At 47.7% G+C, this 22597-nt stretch overlaps 1 protein-coding gene across 1 annotated transcript; it reads left to right on the forward strand.

Moving 5' to 3' along the window:
• Nucleotides 1-2552: 2552 nt before the first annotated feature.
• LOC124696995 (ankyrin repeat, PH and SEC7 domain containing protein secG-like) lies at nucleotides 2553-9166 on the forward strand. Its single transcript, XM_047229643.1, has 9 exons — nucleotides 2553-2670; nucleotides 3475-3609; nucleotides 4363-4502; nucleotides 5144-5254; nucleotides 5366-5488; nucleotides 6182-6283; nucleotides 6818-6988; nucleotides 7076-7155; nucleotides 9130-9166. The coding sequence occupies exons 1-9, from the start codon at nucleotides 2553-2555 to the stop codon at nucleotides 9164-9166; spliced, it is 1017 nt and encodes a 338-aa protein (XP_047085599.1).
• The last annotated feature ends 13431 nt before the right edge of the window (nucleotides 9167-22597 follow it).

Here is a 22597-nt window from a genome sequence, read left to right on the forward strand (position 1 = left end):
ATTTGCACAACAATTTCACATCAAACATAGCACATCCAAAATATGTGATGCATAATTCATAGTTTTAACATCACAACACGATCATAGGCAATGTTCAAGCCACGGAATTCCCAAATATGATCAACCATCAACGGATCCATCACCACCGGCGCCACCGCTCGCCGGAGACTCACCTTGATCACGAGCTTGACGCGCAGCCTTCTTCCTCGCAATGATGTCCGCCTTGATCTCCTTCCACCACGCCAGCTGATCCTCGTCCATGCCGTCGGTGCGCATCATCATGATTTTCCTCTCCTCGGCCAAGAGCTCCTTCATGGCCTTGGCTTCTTTGGCTGCGATCATCTTCATGTCAAGCTCCTTCCTTGCTTGCACCTTGGCAAGCTTCACCACACTCTTCTTCTCGGTGATGATGAGCTTGGTCTCCAACGTCTTCATCGTCAATGCCTCCTTGGACTTCATGAGTTGATCCAACTTCTCCCGGAAGCTAGCTGCTTCAAGTTCTACCTTGACCCTCTCCTTGGCCTTCTTGTTGCCCTCGGGCTTGCCGGTGTTTCTCCCACTCATATCCTCCGCTTCATCATCCATGGTGAGAAGTGCCTCCTTCTTGCACTTTGGCTCGTTGTCCCTCAACTTCCACTTAGGAAGATGTTGAAGGATGGCAAAGCAATGTTGAAATTGAAAGTCCTTGTTCTTAGAGCCGGCCATGTCCTTGTACCGTTGTTTTGCATACTTGGGCTGCACAACAATAGTATGAGGAGATGTTTCCACATCATCAACACATAATATGGATAGCTTGTGATGTTTCACATCATCAACACAAGGAAAACTTACATAGTCCTCCGGCACGCATCCACTAGGAGGGTTGTCGGCCACTTGATCCATGGCAACACTCCAACGAGAACAAGCCGGCTTGATGATGTTCCATCGGCCTTCAAGGGAGCGGTAGGATCTGTCCGCCATGCTCTTCGTGCGAGGCTTCAGCTGGTGGTACAGATCCTCAATGCGCTGCCAATAGCGCTTGCCGCCTTGGTCCACTCCGGTGCACGCATCCATCCCCACCTTGCTCCAAGCACGGACCAAGATGGTGTCTTCGATCTCGCTGTAGTTCGCCGTGCGTGGCTTCGGCGTCGACGAAGAACCGGCGGCAGCCGGATTAACCTCAACCACCTCCTCCTCGTCACCCTCATCCTCCTCCTCCTCATCAATCTCTTCGACGTTGCACTCGCCATCGAATGCATCGATACCGGCGTCCAAATTCACCGCGGAATCGTTGAGCATGTCCATGTAGGATGTTGTGGACTCAACATCGAACACCTTGTCTACGTCAATGGTGGATGGCGGCGGCGCGGGCGGCGCATCGGACGGAACGGAGGGAGGAGAGGGCGTGGCCTTGGAGGGCGGTGGAGGCGCGAGGCCGATGCGGTTGATGGCCTTTGTCCGCACCTTGGCCGGCGCGACGCCCCTCGGCCCGGCCGCCTTGGTCTTCAGCCTGGCCCCCTTCTTGGCAGCCGGCGGGGCTTCGGCCGGCGAAGCTGCGGCCGCCGCCGCAGGTGCTTCGAAGAATACCTTCGGGATCCTCTTCCTCTTCGATGGGATGGTGGCGGAGATCATGGCCGACACCACCCCGGCGTTCAGCGCAGCTCCGACGGCGACATCGACCACCGCGGCCGGAGGAGATGCATCGCCGGCGGCAGGCGGCTCTTGCGGACGATCCATGGCAGCGGGATCCGGCCGGAAGGGCGCGGGGAGGAGATCGGTCGGCGGCGGCGGCGGTTGGCTTCAGCGAAATGCTTCGCGCGCAGTGGAGTGGGCGATGCTGGTTTCACCCACTATCCCCGCTCCCACCCCGCACAAGTAGGGGGCGACGACCCACCCCGTAGTCGAAAACAGCAAAAAACGATGCGGGGGCCGTTTTTACGGGGCGTGCTAGACGGCCGGGTAGACGCGAAACCCTCAAATCGGCGGTTATTATACGGGTTTGCCCCTTTTACGGGGTCTGTTAGACCTGCTCTTAGCCGTGGCGGGCTCCGTGTAGGTTTTGAGTGTGCGTTGTCGGTGTGCCCGTTTCGTTGTGCCCTTGTGCGCGCGCACTGAGAGCGAATTGTCATCCGTAGTTGTTGTTCTTATCTGATAATTGCTGGAGGGTCCTAGTTTTTTTCTTAATTTAGTTTACTGTTGCTGTGTATACATGATTAAATGGTGATGATGCATGCTACTGTTTGGTGGACTGTTTGCTTTAACTGATATATGCTCCAACACTCAAGACAGCTAGTTTTTGTAATGTTGCTTTCAACATTGCAAGATACTCCCTCCGTTCCATAATATTATACTGTACTGTTTTGGTGAGCTAAAATAGCTTGCTAAAACGTTTTATATTTCGATTTACCCTATTGATACTCAAGTACTTCGATTTATTTTTGTGCATCAAACTTTGGTGGAAACTGAAATGTATGCAAGTTTGCGTCTCACCATTCTTGTTTTCAAAATTGGGCCCTGAAGCCGTGGTGGATAGCTTGGACGAGGATGACAGGGCGTCACTCCCCTCTCTGAGGATGGAGGGTTGTGGGCCATTGCATTCGGTGGCAGGCTCGGGTAATATGGTGGTCTGCAAGTACTTGGTGGAGCAGCTCGGATTTGATGTAGATTTTGAAGCTATTAATCATGGTTCCGGTACATGCGCTCTTTCCAACTCTAAATTAAGTGATTTCATGTTTACTCATGAGTTTTGTTTGTGGGATTCAATGCAAAATAGTATGGTACTCCCTCCGTTCCATATTAGTTGCCGCTGCTTTAGTACAAAGTTACGACAACTAAATGGAACAGAGGGAGTAATATTGTGCATGATGATTTTCTTATATCAGATGTGAATTATTGGTATTATATTCGCAGGCATTTCATTATTTTTTCAGCACTGTACCTTTGTTTTCTTGTACTCTATTGATTTATTGTGTAGACTGGATATGTTATAACTGAAACTTTTCAAAATTTGTTTGTCAGTCCTAATGGAAACCTTTGCTCAAAATTTGCATATCAACCCCAACTCTAAATCCGACTCTTTGTTAGTCATCTATGCATTCTTTTTGTAAGTAGATGGTAAGGGCTTTTCTGCTGATTTAGTATAGAGCAAAGGCGTTGTACAACAGATTCAGTTAAAAACCTGAAAGGATGTTGATATTAATATTTATTTTAATATTCATAATAAACATATATAAGCTTGTAGCGACAGGTGACACATTCCGTTATATCAAAATATTTTTTTCTTATTGTAAGCACCATTTATTCCACCTGTTTCTGTACTTACTTTTCATAATTTTTCGCTCCTCCAATTTTTCTGCACTTCATCAATTTTGACGTTCTCAAAATTTAGTATTACATACATCCCTAAGTATGTTGAAGCGGGCCTTTTATGTTTTGTCACAATATGTAAGGGTGTTGATGTTTCACTAAACTGATTTATTGTGATCCTCTTGGCAGGTATCACACCTTTGGCTTTTGCAGCGGCACATGGGCAAGTGATTGCTGCAAGGTATTTTCTTGACAAAGGTGCTAATCCAAATAAGAAGAACTCCTCTAGAGGCACAACTCCTCTGCATGAGGCAGCAGAAGCAGGTGCCATGTCTAAATTCATGTATATATTTGGAACTCTCATAACAAAGAATTACCAACTTCCGCTATACAGAAAAACGTACTCCCTCCTTGCCAAAATATAGTGCATATAAGTTTTTTTCAAAAGTCAAACAATGTAAAGTTTGACCAAGTATGTAGATAAAATATCAATATTTGAATTATCAAATCAATACCATTAGATTAATCATGATGTATATTTTCTTATGGTATACATTTTGTATTGTAGATATAGATAGTTTTCTCAATAAACTCGGTCAAACTTTTTACCTTTTTTGACTTCTTAAAAAATCTTATATGCACTACATTGTGGCAAGGAGGCCGGTAGTAGTTAGCACATTCTATCTATTTTTTCACTCCCAAATTGTATTCCAAATATGTTATGAGGTTTGGCCCTCCCTATATTGTGTTTATGATTGCGCTGCAGCTCACATAAACAGGGAGAGGTGATAATAAATAAGTGGAGGTTGTCCTACATAAAATTTGGTATACTTGTCCAAATGAACTTTTATCGTGAGTGAAAACTATTTGTTGACCAGTTTGTGTATTCTAACATGACAGATCGACTCGAAACTGCAATGGCTGCCGTCTTTTACGGAATAATTTTTTTACTTGACACTACATTAATTGTACACACCAGATTCGTGACTATACAGGAATGATGGTTATCCAACATACACATGACTAGGATTTTATTTCGTATTTCGGTTTTATAATTACATATATTTTTCTGTCTAGGGCATGATGAAATAGCACGGCTTTTGCTATCGAAAGGAGCTAGTGTTGATGCATCTTCTTTTTACGGGGCTCCTCTAGTTGCTGCTGGTGTTCGTGGGAAGTTCAGTGTTATGAAGATTTTGTTAGAGAATAATGCAGATGTAATTAGTAAATGATGTTCTTTCACTTGAGTTTACCCTTTTTTTTTGCATAGTTCAAGGTTTAATTTTATATTGCTCAGCATCGTCTAATTTCATTGATTCTTTCTGGGGGACTTGGCACCATCATAAGCTGATGCCGAATGCATACCAAACATGGTCTAGTGTCCTTCATACTTGCTTTTTTGCTATTTTTCTTAAGTTTTTTACGTGTACAAATGTCCTGCTTGTTGGTCTACCATCATTTATCTTTTATGTTTCTGACTACTACTGGTTCAAAGTCATGCGGGAATGTTTATCATGCGTGGCATATATTTGTTTCTATGCTCAAGTAGTCAAGTTGGATGGCGCCACATTACATTTGGTGCATCTTCTTTTTTGTCCGAAGTGCCATACTTTTATTCTGATAATGCCAGAAACCTTGAAATATGATTTTTATGCACAAATCGATGGAGAATCTGTTCAAGGTTTACAAATAGGAATTCATAATTTTTTTATTTTTTTATTTGCCAAATTTATAGTGGCACGTGCCCTTTCTAAAGCTTAACAGGTCATGATATATTTTTATCTTTACTTCTTAATTTATATAAGCATGTTAATTCTACATGGGAACTTGTGAGTGACTATTTGCAAAAATATTGCAGCCAAACAAGGTCTCATGGGATTTTGGTACACCCCTGACTTCAACTCTTTATGGTGCTCCTGAAAGAATGAGTGAATCCACTTGCTTAAAGTGTGTGAAACTTCTTGTCGAGGTTTGGTACCCAGTTCACTTTCTCTATTATTTTTGTTGCTGGAGAGGATCTCGTGTAAAAAAATATTATTTGTAATGTGCATATGTTTGTTTTCTATATGTTCATCCATAGGCTGGTGCTGATGTCAATTGTACAAACCCTGAGACTCCACTGGCGATAGCAACTTTCAAAGGCTTAACTAGTTGTGTTGAGTACTTGTTGGAGGTTAGAAATGCTAATCTTCCAGTAAACCATGTGAGTGTATTTTCTTAAGTAAGTCATGTTAGTTCATAAACCTTGAAACTTGATATATCCTAACGTCATTGTTGGTATGCTTGGCACTTGTTGGATAAACTTGGGGGTGATGAATGCTATGTGTTCAATCTCTCAGAACAAACAGAAACCATAATTTGTTAATAATGTTGCTTCAGTGCATGTTGTTTTAATGCTTTTATATGTGAGGTGATACAAAGAGAATAGGAGCAAATGGGATTGTAGGCCCCAGTAGTTGTATCCATAAAATAGGTGCTATGAACTCCACCCATTGGGTTAAAGTTGTTTTGGATTTCCTCTGCTTAAGACCTCTCGCAGGAGGCCTTTTAGGAGTCATAATCTTGCTTTCTTCAGGAACAAAGGAAAAGGCCTAGGAAAAGGAATTCTCATCCAAGTTTTATGTTTACATTTGTCGAGAGCTCTGGTCATTCGTTTGGATGCGAGTATGTCTAGGAATGTCTCCTGATGTTAGAAGAAAACCATCTTAGTTGTGTTGTACTAATGCTTCGTCAGTTGATATTGCCACATTTCTACTGCTTGACATCCATCTTTTCTACGACCTCTGTTCCCTTTTCTAAGACGATTTGGGAAAGACTAATTGGCTTTGCCAAAACGTCTTATAAAAAATAACGGAGGGAGTATTATATATTGGCATAAGTTTTCTTAATCATTTAGGATAAGTCAAGTGACAAAGATAGCAAGGCCCAGCTGAAATCACAAGGTGCAAAAGCAGTTGAGGGGAAGAACTATGCCACCGCATTAAAATTCTATACTGAGGTATATTGTTGTGCAATCCAAAATTGTTGTTACTGAAAAAAGATTGGAGAGTATTTTCATTTTCTGTATTTTGATACATCATTATCTCGTTGAATTATGAAAGGGAGACTTGTCCAAAATGGATTTCATACTCCAGTACTCCACCAAAAGGAACCTGTTATGTTTCATTCATCTGTTTTGACTTGAAGTTTATGTTTTTTGTAATCACGTTCATCATTATTTGTTTAAATAAAATTGGTTAGCATATAACTGATAAAATCTGCATCTATCTGCATCTCTTGTGTAACACATTCCATTGGACGCGTCAGTTTGCCAAGTAAGCCTTTTTACGAGTGTTTTTGTAACTATGTTCAGTTAGTTATAAAATATTAACTGTGGCACTTAGGTTTCCATTCAAAGGCTAGTTTAGATTCACCTGTAAACCAATAATCAGCCACTCAGATGGTCTGGACACAATGGAGCAGAGCATGATTATTGTTTCATTCTGGAATAACAGGTTGTGCTTCTTGGCCCTTAACATTTGGTTTGGCGCAGGCAATCAAGCTGGATCCTGCAGATGCAGTGTTGTATTCAAACAAGAGCCTGTGCCATCTAAAGTGTGGAGAAGCAAATGACGCTTTGCTTGATGCCAATGCTTGCATAAGTCTTCGGCCTGAGTGGCATAAGGGTTACTATAGGAAAGGAGCTGCCCTCATGCTGCTCCTGGTAAGATAAAAGAAAAACAATCTTCTAGTCTTCTGCTATAAAGATCACTTCCTTTCATATAGTCCTACTCCATATTCTTATTCTTAGGATTACAAAGAGGCATCTGATGCATTCTTGGCTGGAGTGAAACTGGATCCAAAAAATATGGAGATGCAGCAAGCGTTTTGGTACTGCATTTCTTCACCACAGTTTTTCAACGATTGCATGCTTAATTTACCTTTTTACACTGGTGTTTTCGTGGGACCTTGGTACTTTTATGATATCACGATGCTACTGTTAACTTCTTTTTTATATTGTACATATTTCATGCAAATGTAACAATCTTAAGTGACGAATTATTGGTAGCCTTACTTAACGGACGAGGAAATTTAAAATGTTTTTCTTCTGTCTTTCTGAGTTCTTGCAGATTGCAGACAAGGTGTAAGAGCATCTCCAGTCACGTCCCCCAAACCGTCCCCCAAAGGGATTTGGGGCGCGCCGGACAAAAAAAGCGTTCCAGCCGCGTCCCCCAAAGCCCTTTTTTGTCCGGCGCGTCCCTATATGGTGTCCGGCGCCCCGAGCCCGTCCCCGTCCCACAGGGGACGCACCGGGCACGCCGGACACAACGAAATGAGAGGCGAGGAGGCGCGGGGCCGACGCGTCAGCGGCACAGTTAATTTTAACCTAACCGTCGCCTACCTCGCGACGGAAGTTATTCGCGCGCAGCGGCATCTTTGCCTTAATGGCGACGGAGGGGCAGGCGAGACGTCTCGTCGGTGCTGCGCGGCCTCCACGCGTCGCCGGCGTTCGCACGCCACCGCCCGTTCCCGCGCGATCTTCCCGCCTCTTCTCGTACTGTTCCCGCGCTTTCTTCCCGACGCCGGCGTCTATAAAAGGTCTCCCGGCTCATCAATGGTAGCCACCACACCCCGCCGGCAACAAACACAGCCCTCGTCGCTCCACAGCCGTCTCCTCCATCACCGAGTGGCAATGGCGAACCGGCCCGGCGATGGCCACTTCCCTCCACCGCCGTCTCCTCCATTGACGAGCCGGCAGCGGCGTGCGGCACTCGAGGAGGCACTCGAGGAGGAGGCCCGCCGGCGGCGTGAGGCCCGGCGGGCGGCGGATCTAGCGGCGTTCTCCGCCCCTGCCTCCGCAGCCGAGGAGGCCGCGGCGGCAGCAGCGTGGCGGGAGCAGCGGTGCGACACCGTTGCGGCGTTCGACGCCTCGACGGGACAAGAGGCGCGACGGCGCCGGTACCGGGAGGACATGGAGCAGCGATGGGCCGACGAGCGCCGGCGCCCGGCGCGATGAGCGGCGGCGCTGTTCCGTGAACGGCGTGACTCGATCGAGCGCCGGCGGCGTGAGGCGAGCGAGCTCCAGCAGCAGGCGGCGGCGGAGGAGCGTCGACGGCGGGAGTCGGCGCTACGGCGCTATGGGGGAGGCGGGCGGAGCAGTTGGCGGCGGCCGACGCGTTTGCGGCGGCGATGATGGAGGCGCCAACGGATGTGGAGGAGGAGGCGCCAATGGAGGAGGAGGCCGAGGCGGAGGAGACCGAGGTGGAGGACGACGACGACGACGACGAGTTCGGCCGGGTCCGACGACGACGCCCCGCACCCGGACGAGACGGCCGATCAGCAACGCGCCCTCGTCGAGTCCTTCGAGTCGGAGAAGAAGCTCCAGGACGAGGCCCGTGCCCGCGAAGAGGCGCAGATTCGTCGCGCCGTCGAGCTCTCCAGGCGGCCCAGCAGGGGAGGGCGAAGGAGGACTATCGGCGGGAGCGGCACCGTCCGGCCACCGCCGAACGCAAGGAGAGGAGGCGCGCGCAGGAGGAGCTGCGGCGTAGGGGAGGCGACGACGGGGCGGGGCCGTCGAACGCGCCGCCGGGCGGTCAGTAGCCTAGGTTTAGATGAAATCTAGCCGTTTTCATTCAAATTTTGTAATATATAATCAAAATTGAATGAAAACCTTTATTTTCCTGCACAAATATTCATTTGGGGGCGGCGTTTGGGGGACGCGGCTGGGGAGCGACGTCCCCCAAACGCGGCACGAGCAAAACACGTCCCCCAAACGCTCAATCCGGCGCGGTTTGGGGGACGATTTGGGGGGACGCGACTGGAGATGCTCTAATATTTCTAAATTCATTTCGTTGGCATTTGCAGGGAGGCAGTTGAGGCGATGCGGAAGGAACATTCTTGAACCAAGTCATTACACAGTGGATTAGTTCGGGGATGTCCATGCTGGTTCGGGCTCCTGTATTTTCCTTCAGAATTCTCGTTCTGTATATCTAAAAGATAAAAACACATCCATAGTACGTTTGGTGGACACGGCGGCAAATCCGTTGGGATTCGGACCAAGCTTCGATACCTCGGATTGTTAGTACTTCCATAGACGTATGCTACTTTTCATGTCCCCTCCGTGTGGTATTGGCCTCCAGCCTCCCGTAACCCTCCAGCCTCCCCAGCCCTAAATGCCGCCGCCGCCACCGCCGGTAGCGCTGCCGGGGCAAAGACCCTCGGAGCGTGGCGGCGGCGGGGGCCCTTCCTCGTCGACGCCTGGTGGACGGCGGCCAGATCTCCTTCCTCGACGCATGGCGGGCGCGCGGATGGGTTGGGTGGCGGCGGCCTGCACTGCATCCCTTCTCCCGTCGGCTCTCCCCTGGTGGATCAGCCGGCGCGGTTGGGATGGGCGGCGGCAGCCAGCGCTGCGGCCTCCCTCCTCCCGTCGGCTCTCCGCAACACTCCGACAGGGGCTGGTGGTGGGCGGCGGCCAGGCTCATGGCCTGCACCAATTTCCCCCCGCCTCTCGCCGGTGAGTGGAGGCGATCTCGGGCTTCACCCGCGACACGAGGTCGCCTGGGCTGCAGCCTCGGGTACGACGGTGGAGGTGGCCCTCTTCTTCGCCGGAGAGGGTCGGCCTGCGGTTGGTGGTGGTGGATCTATCGATCTATCACCGCGTTCCGGCGGCGAGATGGAGATGCTTGGAAGCCGGCGACGGAGTCGCCGGTGGAGGGTTGGAGTGGCCAGCCCGGGATGGTCGCCGACGTGGGGGTCCGACCTGAATAAAGGTGGTGGTCCTAGGGTCTCTCTTGCGTGAAGAGGAAGACCTACCGGAGGCCTGGACTCGTGATCTAGCCGGAGTGTTGAGTTCCGGAAGGCTCCACCGGCGAATGTAACGGTGCTTTTTGCCTGGAGTTTGCTGGATCAGTGGTATTCGGTCGTGCGCACCCATGCTTTTATTCCGACCGATTGGTTCTGGAGAGAGCGGCGCGAAGCTCTTTTTCGTGTTGACATCAAGTGACTATGGATCCATGATGAAAGTCGGAAGAAGAGAAGTTCATGAAGGCCGGAGGGGAGGACTAGCTAAGGGAGGTTCAAGTCTCCGCGCTGTTGAGGGACTTGCTTGGTGTTCCGGGCTTCACAGCAGCGGTATGAAAGTGGGGGCGACAACACAGGTGAATCAGAGTCCGACCTTTCAGGGTGAAAACCCAAGGTCTGGCCTTAACTGGTTGTGTCTAGCAATGACCTTGTTGGAGGCATTGTTTTGAGAGCGGGGACTATCTTCAGGGTGAAAACCTAAGATCGTTGATCGGGCGACGATGGTGTTAGCGCACTGTTCCCTTCTTGGAGGCGTCGTTTTTGAAGATTCTGTATTTCAGGTGTTGTCTTGGCGGTGGATGTATTGCTGTTGTTAGGCCCGAGATACTGTAGCGGGACTTTTGTTTCTTAGTTTTCTTTTCCTTTTTTTGTTGTGTGCATCTGTAGTGCCATTAGGGTGGTGCGTTGTTGCAGGCTGGGTGTAATTGGTATCGTTTTGATATTAATATATTCCCTTTAAAAAAATGTCCCCTCCGTGTGCTTAAACACAATACTTCAGTATTGGTTTTGAAAGCTTAAAGAGCATCTCAACTAGACAAAAAAAATTAAGAAGCGGCCTCTAAATACTTCAGTATTTAGGGCATGTTCGGTGGCGTGTGCACGATCATGTATATCTTCCATTGTGGTAGAAATTTCTTATGCTAGCTTGGTGTTCTAGCCAAAGTAGTTAAGAAGTTTTAACACGATCAAGTTTTCGCTAGATCCATGAACACTTTCTTCAAACTACAATAATCACTAGATTAATTTCCAGTGCCTCCCATCATTCTGTTGGACATCATTTACCTGATGTGCATAATAATACAAACAATCAATCCTTGGCTTTAAGACTTTCAATAAACGGCCACCATCGAATAGGTTCTGATAGTGAGATAGATCAGTAAACACCACGTGACAACCATGCTAAGCATATCTTAATTGAAAAGAAGACATACAATTGTGCATTTCCGTCTGTACAGGTGCCTTGTCCCTATCCACCCTGATTTGCCAACAGTGACTTTTTGGTCGGCTTAATCACGAGTAAGTACAGGTTAGGTCGCGCCAGCTCGCAGAAGATCCGGTCTGAAATGCTTGCGGCGAGGCACATGTGCCATGTTTCACCTGCTGGCTATTCCCAAATCCTCTCATTCCCATTTAGAGGCATTGGACTTTGAGACCCGGCAAGCAATGGCATACCCGCACATATGCACAAAACTTCCTTATAGGGTTTGGCGTCATAAGTAGCTCATGGGGTAGCACTGTCACATTTGGTTAACTCCTTGAGAATGTCTAGTCGGAGTTCTCGCCTAACTGTATTCAGTGTTTGGGGCCTGCATTTTCTCTCATTGGAGCTAGCTAGAATCTTGTGTCCCATGTTCCCTTTATCGAGCATAAAGTTACTCTTTTTGGAGTAGTAGCTAGCTAGGACCACTGAAATAAATTATCAGAAGTAAAGTAGATTAGTCTGTTAAATATCAGCAAATGAAAGTATTCTTTTTTCAGCAAGCTTAATCACTTTGTACACCTAGGCTGGCGTGTCAGCTCGCAGAGGTCAAGATGTGGTGGCTATTGCGTTGGCCGTGGTCTTCGGATCGAGGGCAAGGGTTTGGGATTTTTCCATAGTTTAAAGTAGCCGGCTATAGCCCGCTATAGCCTTTCCCGCATGGTGCGGCTAACTGCATTAGCCCGTAAAAGCTGTCAAAATTCTTAAATAGCCGGCTATAGTCATACTATAGCCGGGTTATAGCTGTTTTGGGAGGCCGCGGCTATATCCTGTAGCTGGCTATTTTAAACACTGGATTTTTTCTGATAGGACATATAATTCGCAGACACAATTTATGGAGGTGTTTTTTGCGAAAAAAATTGATAGCCACATCAGCCTGCAGGTGGCCCACCCATCAAAGTTAGCGTCGAACGGACCAAATCGTTGGATCAGTGCTATCCGCAACAATTAGAGGGACGGATGGTGATTTTCAAAGAAAATCTTCAATATTTAACTTCTTAAGCATTAGCCTAAATTATGGTAGTTTTATGCTATTTTCTTGTTTAAGGGCGTCATTGTCTCTGACTGAGGTCACTCTAGGCTTTCACCTAAGTGCATCCACTATATTATCCACATACATAGTGGAACCTATTCTGCAGCAACTCAAAAGCTTTGGGTAACCCGCAAGTGTGGTTACCCATACGGAATATAATAATATTACTTATACAGTTGTGGTACACAAAGTGATGAAATAGTAATATTCAATAGAACTCTATTAGCTGCTTTTCTAACGAATGGGGTCTACCTTAAGAAGTATTTTTATAACATACATAGTGGTAAAATCTGTTAGCCAAAAGGTTGCTCAGTGGATCCCAATCTAATACATAGATGGTGCCTAAGAGTATCTCCAGCCGCCCGACGCAAACGGAAAACTCGGATCTGTTTGTGTTAGAACGAACAACGACACATTTGTGGACCAAATTTGGTTTCAGTTTCGTGCACACATTTATGGCACAAGGAGCAGTCAATTTTGGCACCAATTTATGGATGTAACATTTGAGAGTCGGATAGTCCAATACTACTCAATATCGAACTTTCTGCATTTAAAACCGTACTAAATTCCATCTTGCTTGCACCTTCGAAGCAAACAAATCCGAATGTTAAACAGGTTGACAACGCACAACAAGGTCAAAATGCGGTAGTGAGATACCGGTGCCTTCGTTCTCTCTAAGATGTTCTCGCTAATTCATGTTGACTGTCCGGTCCATTGCAGGCCAGTCTGCTTCGGCAACTCGAGCCACCGCATCATAGGCATCTCGTGTGACATGCTGAAATTCTGTAGCCTCCCATTCCTATTTTTTGGCGCTAGAAAACGAATTAATTAAGCACTACAAAGCACCAGGATCTTGGCTCTCATCTCTATTCTTTGCTACTACACTCTACTTGAAGTTTTGGCACCCTTTTCTTTTTCTCCTTGGATCGGAGTCTTCTTTCATTTGTCTGAAGGAGCGGGGTGTAAGCTATGGTTGTTGGTGTGCTCTTTCTTTTTCCAATTACTCATATGCTCGTGTGCTCTTTATCCTCTACTTGTTGGAAGAGTATCACACCTTCTATTTATCAGGGACTCGTGAAGGAGAAATAAATGACAATCGACACGGAGAGTGTAGTTTTGAGCATGCCATTGGCTTGAAAACTCGGCTCAGTAGTAAATCATTTTTGTGTGGCCAATGCACCTACTGACATCACTTTCCTAGAAAAATAAATATTTATCTTCCTTCATGATGTTGTGATTGGTTGACTGGGGCACTTTTGGCCTCCCTGGAGCATGGGCATATCATATGTCCCATCTGAACACCATTGAGCTCATATTGTTCATTTTATTTGCTTGCACATAATCCACTTTCTTGCATTATGAGAGAGGAACGGGAGACCGGGTGTTTGGTTGGCTGCTTTTTTTTCATTCTAGACAAAACAAATGCAGGTGATTGGCCGCAAGCAGGCAGCCGATGCGGTAACCATTTACTTAAGAGTGGTGAGGCTATCCAACACTCATTATTTAATACTAAAGAGCAAATAAGGAGTTAATATAATAAATTTGTCAAAAGGAGGTGATACTAAGTAGTATGTACCGTCCAAACTAATAATTATCTTAATTACTGGTATACCACAAAATAAGCAATTATAGTTTCTAATGCATCATAAGTTCATCATCAGACTGGTTAATATATAACACCCCCACAATATTACAGACGTGACATCAGTTTTCATCACGTCCTAACTAATGCAAACATATACAAGTTTCTCCCAAAATATACATGACCTCATCAACAGATCATGACCACCATCAAACAACATATGCACAGCAAACTAGTTGCACTAACAATAGTGGTTTCACAGCCAGGACCTGCTACCAGTTATTGTCATCTCAGTATAGTTGCTACCTTCATCTTTGTTGTCCACAAGGTAGTCTATAGCTTGGATCGGTAAGCGCGGATCGAAGAGTTGGTCGGCATTAACATACTTAGGCATGAGAATCGCCTTCATCCGAGCATAGTTCACAATGGGATTGTTCAGGGAGTCATCGTGCTTTGGGTACATCTAACATTGACAAGATAGGGTGCTAGATATAGCTCAATATGTAGACTATGAACAAGTGGAAATAGAATAGTGCAATGTTATCGAATTAATTATGAGGTATATCATCAGCTTCTCATCATCATACATCCTAATGATCATGGTGTCCTTACAAAATATGATTTTTTTGCTCTCTAATCTTGCATATCATGTTCCACTTTCTAAGGTGGTTGTAGAGCTGAGTAGTGGTGACTATGATCCTAGCGATGTCAAGAACATCATCGCAAACACGCTGCATGAGTCTTTCTCGGAAACCAATTGTCACACTTGATCCCGGTGTTGAAGAGCTCAACCATTTCATTCAGGACAAACTCTCATAGAGAAGGTTCCCTTATCATATTGGGTTTAAGCGCATACAACAACACTGAGGGAGCAAATAAATCGAGAGAGCTAGCTAGCATGATATCATACAAATAGGTTAACATCGTAAGCATGAATCTGAAATCCTACATCGGTCATCGGTAATCATGACAATCACTAGAATGTGAGCTAAATCGCTAGAAAGATCGATGGTAATCATAAAAAATTGTTTGCAGATAACCTAAATCGCTAGCGAGAACAATGTTAAGCATGAAAATTGCTTGTGTATCACCTAAATATACACTCACTAGCAACAAGCACCATCAAATCCATACAGGTCTACCAACATCTAGCACGTTCTTATAGACCTACCAACATCTAGCACATGTTTATAGGTCAAGCAAGAGGGAGAAATCGGTTGGCCGCCAACAACCGTTGCTAATTTACTCGTGGGTGCAGCTCGTGAAGAAGCTCCCGCCATTTCCATGGAATTCTGAGGGTGGAGAAACTCTCATGAGTGAAATGGTCGATTTGAAATTCTGAGGGTGGAGAAGCTCGCATGGGTGAGAGTGAAGGGTACAAATAGAGGGCTGATTTTAGGCGGACGGTGACCAAAGTTCTCCCACCACAATTTCAATGCAGCGCGCTAGCTTGCGCTACCTCGAGCTCCATGGTTTGCATCAGCTCGTACGCTACATTCCGAATATTAGCTTTTGCGACGGTGGCTCCATGAAATGGTTGATTTAGTTGTTCCTAGCAGGCTTGGCTGCAGGGTGCTTTAAGCTTCAGGATAGCGCGGCCAAGTAAGATGTGCATGCATCCAATCACCCCGATTTTGGCTTCGCCGGGCATAGCTGGACTCCATGCAGGCTACCAATCACGTCCTTGAGTTTTTAAAAAATTAGTAAAAACGTCTCTTTGTGGTAAAATGATTCTCCTTAGCTATGAGCACCACTGAAATCGATAGGTAATAATCTTTCATTTGTATCTAAAATAGGGGGATATGCAAACTGAACAAAGTCGGACATAATGTTAACACCAGCCACACAACTTGATCAGGCATCATCACTTTGATAAGGTTTGTTTGATAGGAACAACTGACCAATTGCTTATAGAGGTTTAAAGAGTGAACATGCAACGTTGTGCATACAACTATTAGTGCGAGTAATGTAACTACTCCCGACAAATATTCAGGGCCAAAGCGAGTAGCTAATTTTACCTCCGTGAAAGATCCGTTGAAACTTTTTGTTTTGGAGATCTAGTGATTCCTATTACAAGAACTTTGACAGTAAATAGTCAATTTATGTCATCAATTGCTGCATGTAACAGTTGAAGAAAAAGAAAAAAAGTTACACGATCGTGAAGCGCTGTCAATTCCACTGACAAGCTGTCTCGATGTGCCAACTAGACTATAGTAATTTTTCGTCATCACCTCACCACCAACGATTGGAGGATATCAAACAGCTTGACAACACACAGATTAGAGACCAGTGATTTCCTTCCCTCGACGATATTCTGAGTAAGAAATACCTCGTTCATCGCAAGCCAAGGCGCCGCTTGGTTAATTTGACTTCCTACAGACAAAAATTCCGTTGTGTCCCGTTCCCATGTTTGGCTCTCGTTTAGTCTTTGCTACTATCCTCCTTTGTTCCCTACTTGGAATCTTCTTTCATCTGTCTAAGGGAGAGATGTGTAATGTATGGCTGGTCATGTGCCCTCTTTATATATCCTCCTCTTTTTTGGAAGAATATCACATCGATCTTCTATTTATCAAGAGCGTGCTGAAGGAGAGATAAATGACAATCTCATGTGAAAGTGATGTTTTTTTGCAGGTCATTGCCTTGAGTAGTTCGCAACAGAGTAAAGCATGTTCTATGGCAATACCTGCTCATATCACTTTCAAAGACAAATATATACTTCTCTTGGTTCTCTAAATATTCAAGAAACTACTCCCTCCATACCATTTTATAGGCCTACGCGTATCGCGACACCATCAATTTAACCGACGTAATATAAATTTTATAATGTAAAAAGTATGTCACTACAAAATATTATATCTGACGTTTCTAATAATATTTTTTGTAATATATAAATATTAAGTTGATCAAATTTATGATCTATGCATAGTGTAGGATTAATAAACCGGTATGGAGGTACTAGCAAGAGAACCTTTGCGCAGTAAAGTCATTTTTCTTAGTGATAGGCACCACCTGGGGAAGAGGATCAAGTTGGTCCTTGCGAATAAGCACTATCTCCCTTCAACCCTTTGAGCGAAATGTAGCAAAAGGAAGGAAAATCTATGGACCGACCCCATTGTCTCCACCCCGTAGGAACTACGAGATCACCCCAAGGACAACTTCGGCGGCCAGGGGTCACGGACCGACCATAGACCCTGTTCAATAAGTGGAACACATTAGCCGTCCGCTCTCGGTTGGGCAGTAAGGGTCGGAGAAGGGAAATCACTCGTTCTTAAAACCAGCATTCTTAAGTTTAAGATCAAAGAGTCGGGCGGAAAAAGGGGAGATCTCCCCGTTCCTGGTTCTCACGCATTGATAGTCTTTTCTGTATGTTGTGCATCATAGTTTACATGCATCTCTTGAGATTAAGAATCATATTATAGTGATTAGTGAGAAGCAGGCGACCATAGGGCGCATACCTGCACGGACATGGTCGTGGAGGCGGGAGGGGCTGACCTGGACGGGGCGTAAGCTAGGTGGGCTATGGGGCTGGGTGGCCCGCTGATGTGGCCGGGGTCGCGTGTCGGCTTGGACAGGAGCAGTCGCATACCATAGTCAAACTTGAAAAACTTGGCTTATGGAAATATTGTTGCATATGATGAGGCAAATTTAAGAACTCTCTAGAAGGTCCTAGATGCGTGTAGAAGAAAGTTTCCAAGCCTACCTGTATCCCTCCAGATTCCTCAATATCTCAATTTTCCTCCAGAGAATCAATTTTGGGGTAAATTATCAGAAGAGTGCTCCTATGCTTTTCGAGACTTTCTTTTGCACGTTTTCCAAAGAAGACAGGCAGCCACGATTAACGGTGTTAATCCCACCTGATTTGCCAAACTGACATCAGCTCGGCCCTTTGGCCCGTCTGTTCCCTTCGGACAACACGATGGCACGTTGACGCCCCGCCCCACCTCCCCATTCGTTCTCCCGTTCGTCTCACGAGGAGGAGGCCAGTGTCCCCGTTTGGACTCTCTGCCGCGCAACCACGCCGGCGACCTCCAGAATCCGCCTCCAACCCTCCACCGGTGACATCAGCCGTCGCCGGCTTCCACGCCTCTCCATCTCGCCGCCAAAACGCGGTGATAGATCAACAGATCCACCACCACCAACCGTAGGCCGACCCTCTCCAGCGAAGAAGAGGGCCACCTCCACCGTCAAACCCAAGGCTGCTGCCCCCGGCGACCTCGTGTCGCGGGGGAAGCCCGAGATCGCCTCCACGCACCGACGAGAGGCGGGGGGAATTCTATTTGAAAGGTTTAGAGTTTTGGTGATGCTTCACTATTTGAAGTATAAAATAGGCATTAGGCATGGCAGGGTTCCACTTATTCCCCCAAAGTGGTACTTGGATTGGAATTCACATGTGACCTAGGGTTTTAGTAGAGATCACCAATGTGATACACCACTAGGATTAGGATATGAGCAATAGCTAGGGTTATGTTTAATTGGCTAGGGTTACTCCTCCTCACTTAGTTAGAATTCTTTTATCAAGGCAATGCTATGGTTGTCCCAAATAGTTGGATAATCAAGAGCTGAGTTTATGCCATTACTCCTCTACACAAGGCATGAGGATTGGTCTTGGTTAAATACTAGTGATATACTTATTATTTCATGTGATGGATGAGATCTATTGATCATATATATAGGTTTAACTTATCATCTAAATTTACAAGGTATGATCATGCATTAGACAAGATCCACTCATTCCTCACTAATCACTTCTTTATTCTTCCTCTCAACACATTCACTTAGATTCTTAGGGTTTATGATCATCACCAAATTTGTAATGATCAAAGTATGGGCCTTGTAATGATTCATTAATGAAACATGGTTCTTCTCTCCAAGATCAAGTATTGGTCAATATACTTAAGCCTACACCTTTAGCTTGATCTCTCTTGAATAGGTAGGGTTTTCTCTAGGGTTTATGAACATTACCAAGGTTTAATGATCACAACACTTGCCTCTCTTGAATCCCTAATTAAATAGGTTCTCACTTACCACCAAATGTTAGCTAGGTCAAGTAGGATTTAATATTTGACTTATATTTCTTGTAGCATTGGTTAGTATCAACAATTTCCTCACTTGGATAAGGTTTAAGTGTCAACCTAGGTTTTACTCAATGGATGGTATACACATATAGAGATAATCCTCTCCTTTCTCTGAGGTTTAATAGGAATAGGTTTGATAGAACTAGATTGAATGGTCAAGGGTTGATGAAGAATGAACATGAATATCCTTGACATGGATTCAAGTATTGTAGTTGAAAAGATATACCATGTGAATCATGGTAGGAATATTTATTTAGTAAAAGACATGGAAAAGATAAGTAAAGAATAGTTTCTTAATTGATTGTGTTCCTTGATTTATAGTTGAATCAATATTCATGTGTGGTTGTAAGGAATGTCATGTTGAGATCATTTATAATTCCTTTGTAGGATCTTACAGTTGATCCTTACTTAAGGTGTTGTTTGTTGTAAAGCTAATTCCATTTGATCTAGCCCCTAGATCAAATCCTCTCTACCCAAAACAGGGTTTTAGCAAAGATCACAGTGAAGTTTATAGCGCTTGACTTGATGATCTACTTCAATTCCAGCAAGTCAGGTGAAACTTCAGTTACTATGGTAAGTTTTATTTGAAAGCGCGAAAATTCCCCGGATTTCCTATGCATGAATGCAATGCACACTTTGGCGTTCTCTCATTTTATAGCCTCTAAACCTGGGATATTACAGCTTGCGAACCTGCTAGTCCCACAGATCATCCACAAGATGCTTCAGTTCATCAGACAGTTGTTCCTCAGAGAGCGGGGCCGAGCTGAACTTGATGATCGCGGCGAAGACCTCGACGTTGCCCCTCCCCCCCCCCGCGCAGCGGCTCAATGTCTATGTTGTAGAAGCCGCCGTCGGTGATGGCATGTCCCATGGTCTCCAGCCGCAGCCCCTTACCCCTGGACGGGCAGTTCGCGGACGTGTGCCCCTCCCCGGAGCACATAATGCACAGAGGGTCGTAGGTGCAATCGGATTGATAGTGACCCTCTCTCCCACACTTGAAGCACTCGCCCGCCACCGGAGCCCCTGTCCGGGCGGGGGGCTTGCTTGGCTTTGCCCTTGGCCGGCTGGTGCCCGTCACCTGATGCGCTACCGGCCGCCTTCTTCCCCGTGTTCTTCTGCTGCTGCCCACGCGGGTTGCCCCGCTCGCCCTGCGTCGGCGGCCCGAAGCCTCTGCTCGAGTTGTCGTCCCCGCGGCGGTTGGCCAGGGCTTCCTCCCTCCAGTGCTGCTCCTCCCACCATGGAGGCGGAGCCCCGTAGGTACCAAAGTCGCCCCGGCCACGGTCCTGCCCGCCAGCACCACCTTCCTGCCAGCCATCAAGGCGGCCTGGCCCGTCGATGTAGTGGTAGCCGTCCCCGTCCTGGCGTCCTCCTCCGCCGCCATCTGGCCTCCCACCACCTCCGCCGCCTCCGTCTTGCCAACCCCCGCCTCCACCATCCTGCCCCCCCCCACGCTGCACGCCCCCCACCATCTTGACGCCCTCCACCGCCTCCATCCCCCGCCACCACCATCCTACCTGCCGCCACCTCCGCCTTGTCGTCCCCCGCCACCGCCATCCTGGCGGCCCCCGCCGCGCGCCCCCCGCCATCCTGCCGACGCGCCCCCCGAGCTCTCGTCAAAGCGCATCTTGCACCCCTCGTCGAAGCCACCCGCCATGACCACAACTGCGAAGGAGCAAACCAGCGGCGTTGGATCAGGGATGCGGCGGAGGAGGTGATGGCGCGGCGCAAGGGGATCCGAGAGATGCCGCCGCACTTCGGAGGGTCTAGCAGGAAACCCTAACTCTGGCTCGGTGCAGCCCGAAGGGAGCCAGAGCCACCTAAAACTGGTGGCCGCACGCGGGCTGGCGGACTGGCCTCATCGCCGAAGACCCGCCACATCGCCCAGCCGCCGTAACCGCGGCGGCGCTGAGCCAGTGCATCTGGAAGGCCTGCCGCCAGGGGCAAAGGCCGAGCGCTTCGTCGCCGGGAGGGAGCCCCCAAGCTCCACAGCCCGGAGCACGAAAGCATCCAGGGTACACAGGGCCGGTGGCCAGAGCATCCCCTGCTCCGCGTCAGACCCGCCGTCGTCAGAACCATCCGAGGAGGAGGACAGCGCGTCGTCGTCCTTGTGGTTCTCCCGTGCCCAGAACCTGCCCCGGTTCCTCCCCGCCCCTGGAGAAGGTACCGACCGCGGGCCAGCGCAGCGTCTTCGAGGTCGCCAGGTTCGCCTTCGTCATCGCCAGAGCGCATCGCTTTGCACTCCATGCTTCTAGCACATGGTATTTTTCCTCCACGGCCAGGAACTTCATAAAACTGCTGGGGTTAAAATCCTAGCGTCTCCTCTAAGCGTGTGCATTGTAAGCCTAAAAACCACGGCGGCTGCAAAACCTATCGAGGCCGCTATGGGGCACGATGGCTGGTACTGATGCTCTTACTGTACTGTACAGCTGGTGTGTCCGTATCATTTCCTCCCCGGAAACCGTCACGCCCGCCGGCTTCTCCGCTGCCTGTACACCCATGGTCCACGGCAGAGGTCGGGCCCCTGTTTCGGCATACCAAAATTCACTCCCACCACCCCGTCTCGTTACATCCCACCCGCCCACGACGAGACTCGACACCATATCTCTCTCCCCGCTCTCCTTCCCCCCTCTGCTCTGCTCGCCAACTACTCCACCCCAAACCCTCCGTCTTCTTCCACAGGGTTCTCCACCTCTCGCCTCGCATCGCCATGGGGAGCCGTCGCGGCGGACGCGGCGGCGGACGGGGCCGCGGGCCGGCGAGCCCGAACGACCTCCAGCGACAGCGAGTCGCGGCGACTCTCATCGACGCCGCCGCGCGCCACGGCCTCCAGGCTACCGACGCGGGTACGTACGCATACGCAACCACCGCGAATCCACTACGATTCCTCCCTCGCTTCGCCGTTCTGGGCGCGCGGCATTTGCTCTGCGCGCGATCGACACCCACTAACTGCGGCATGTGCTATGTTTCCTTCCTCCTCCTCGTCTCGCGCGCGTCTAGGTACCGGCTGGCCGCCGGAGATGCAGTTCCACTTCGCGTGCACGGACGGCGACCTCGGCCGCGCCAAGGGTAAGATCCTCCTCCCCCGTAATGGCGTTTGCTTCTCGATGTAGCGCTTAATTTTAGCCGTGATTTCTGCTAGCTAGGTGGGGTCTATACACGCCTTCGCGTGCACTGCTGTGTTTGCGCTGCTGTGCGCCTTCCCCGTTTGAGTAAATTTGCGTGCAGACATTTTTTGGAATGGTGCTTAATTTGCGGGAGTACGTCACTGGCTTTCCTGTTTCCTTTGGCTGCACAAATATGGCATGGTCGTGAGGTGTTCGATCCCTGTAGCCGTTATTCCCTCGGATTGCGTTCTCTGATTGCGGATGCATGCACCTTTGCGTCTGCACGAGATCGACCGACTTCTAATCTGTAGTTGGTGGAATCTGATTCGTGGCCAAGTTGCATTGAGTTTCGGTCGGAAATCGCATTTCACCTTCAGTTTATTGAGTATTTGGATCTTGTTTTATGCAACAATCGTGGATACTGGATACTACTATGCAAGTTCTGTGCCTTAACGACTAAAACGTGCTTCCTGTGAATAT

This window comes from Lolium rigidum, chromosome 3, assembly GCF_022539505.1.
Source record: "Lolium rigidum isolate FL_2022 chromosome 3, APGP_CSIRO_Lrig_0.1, whole genome shotgun sequence".
Classification (NCBI taxonomy): domain Eukaryota; kingdom Viridiplantae; phylum Streptophyta; class Magnoliopsida; order Poales; family Poaceae; genus Lolium; species Lolium rigidum.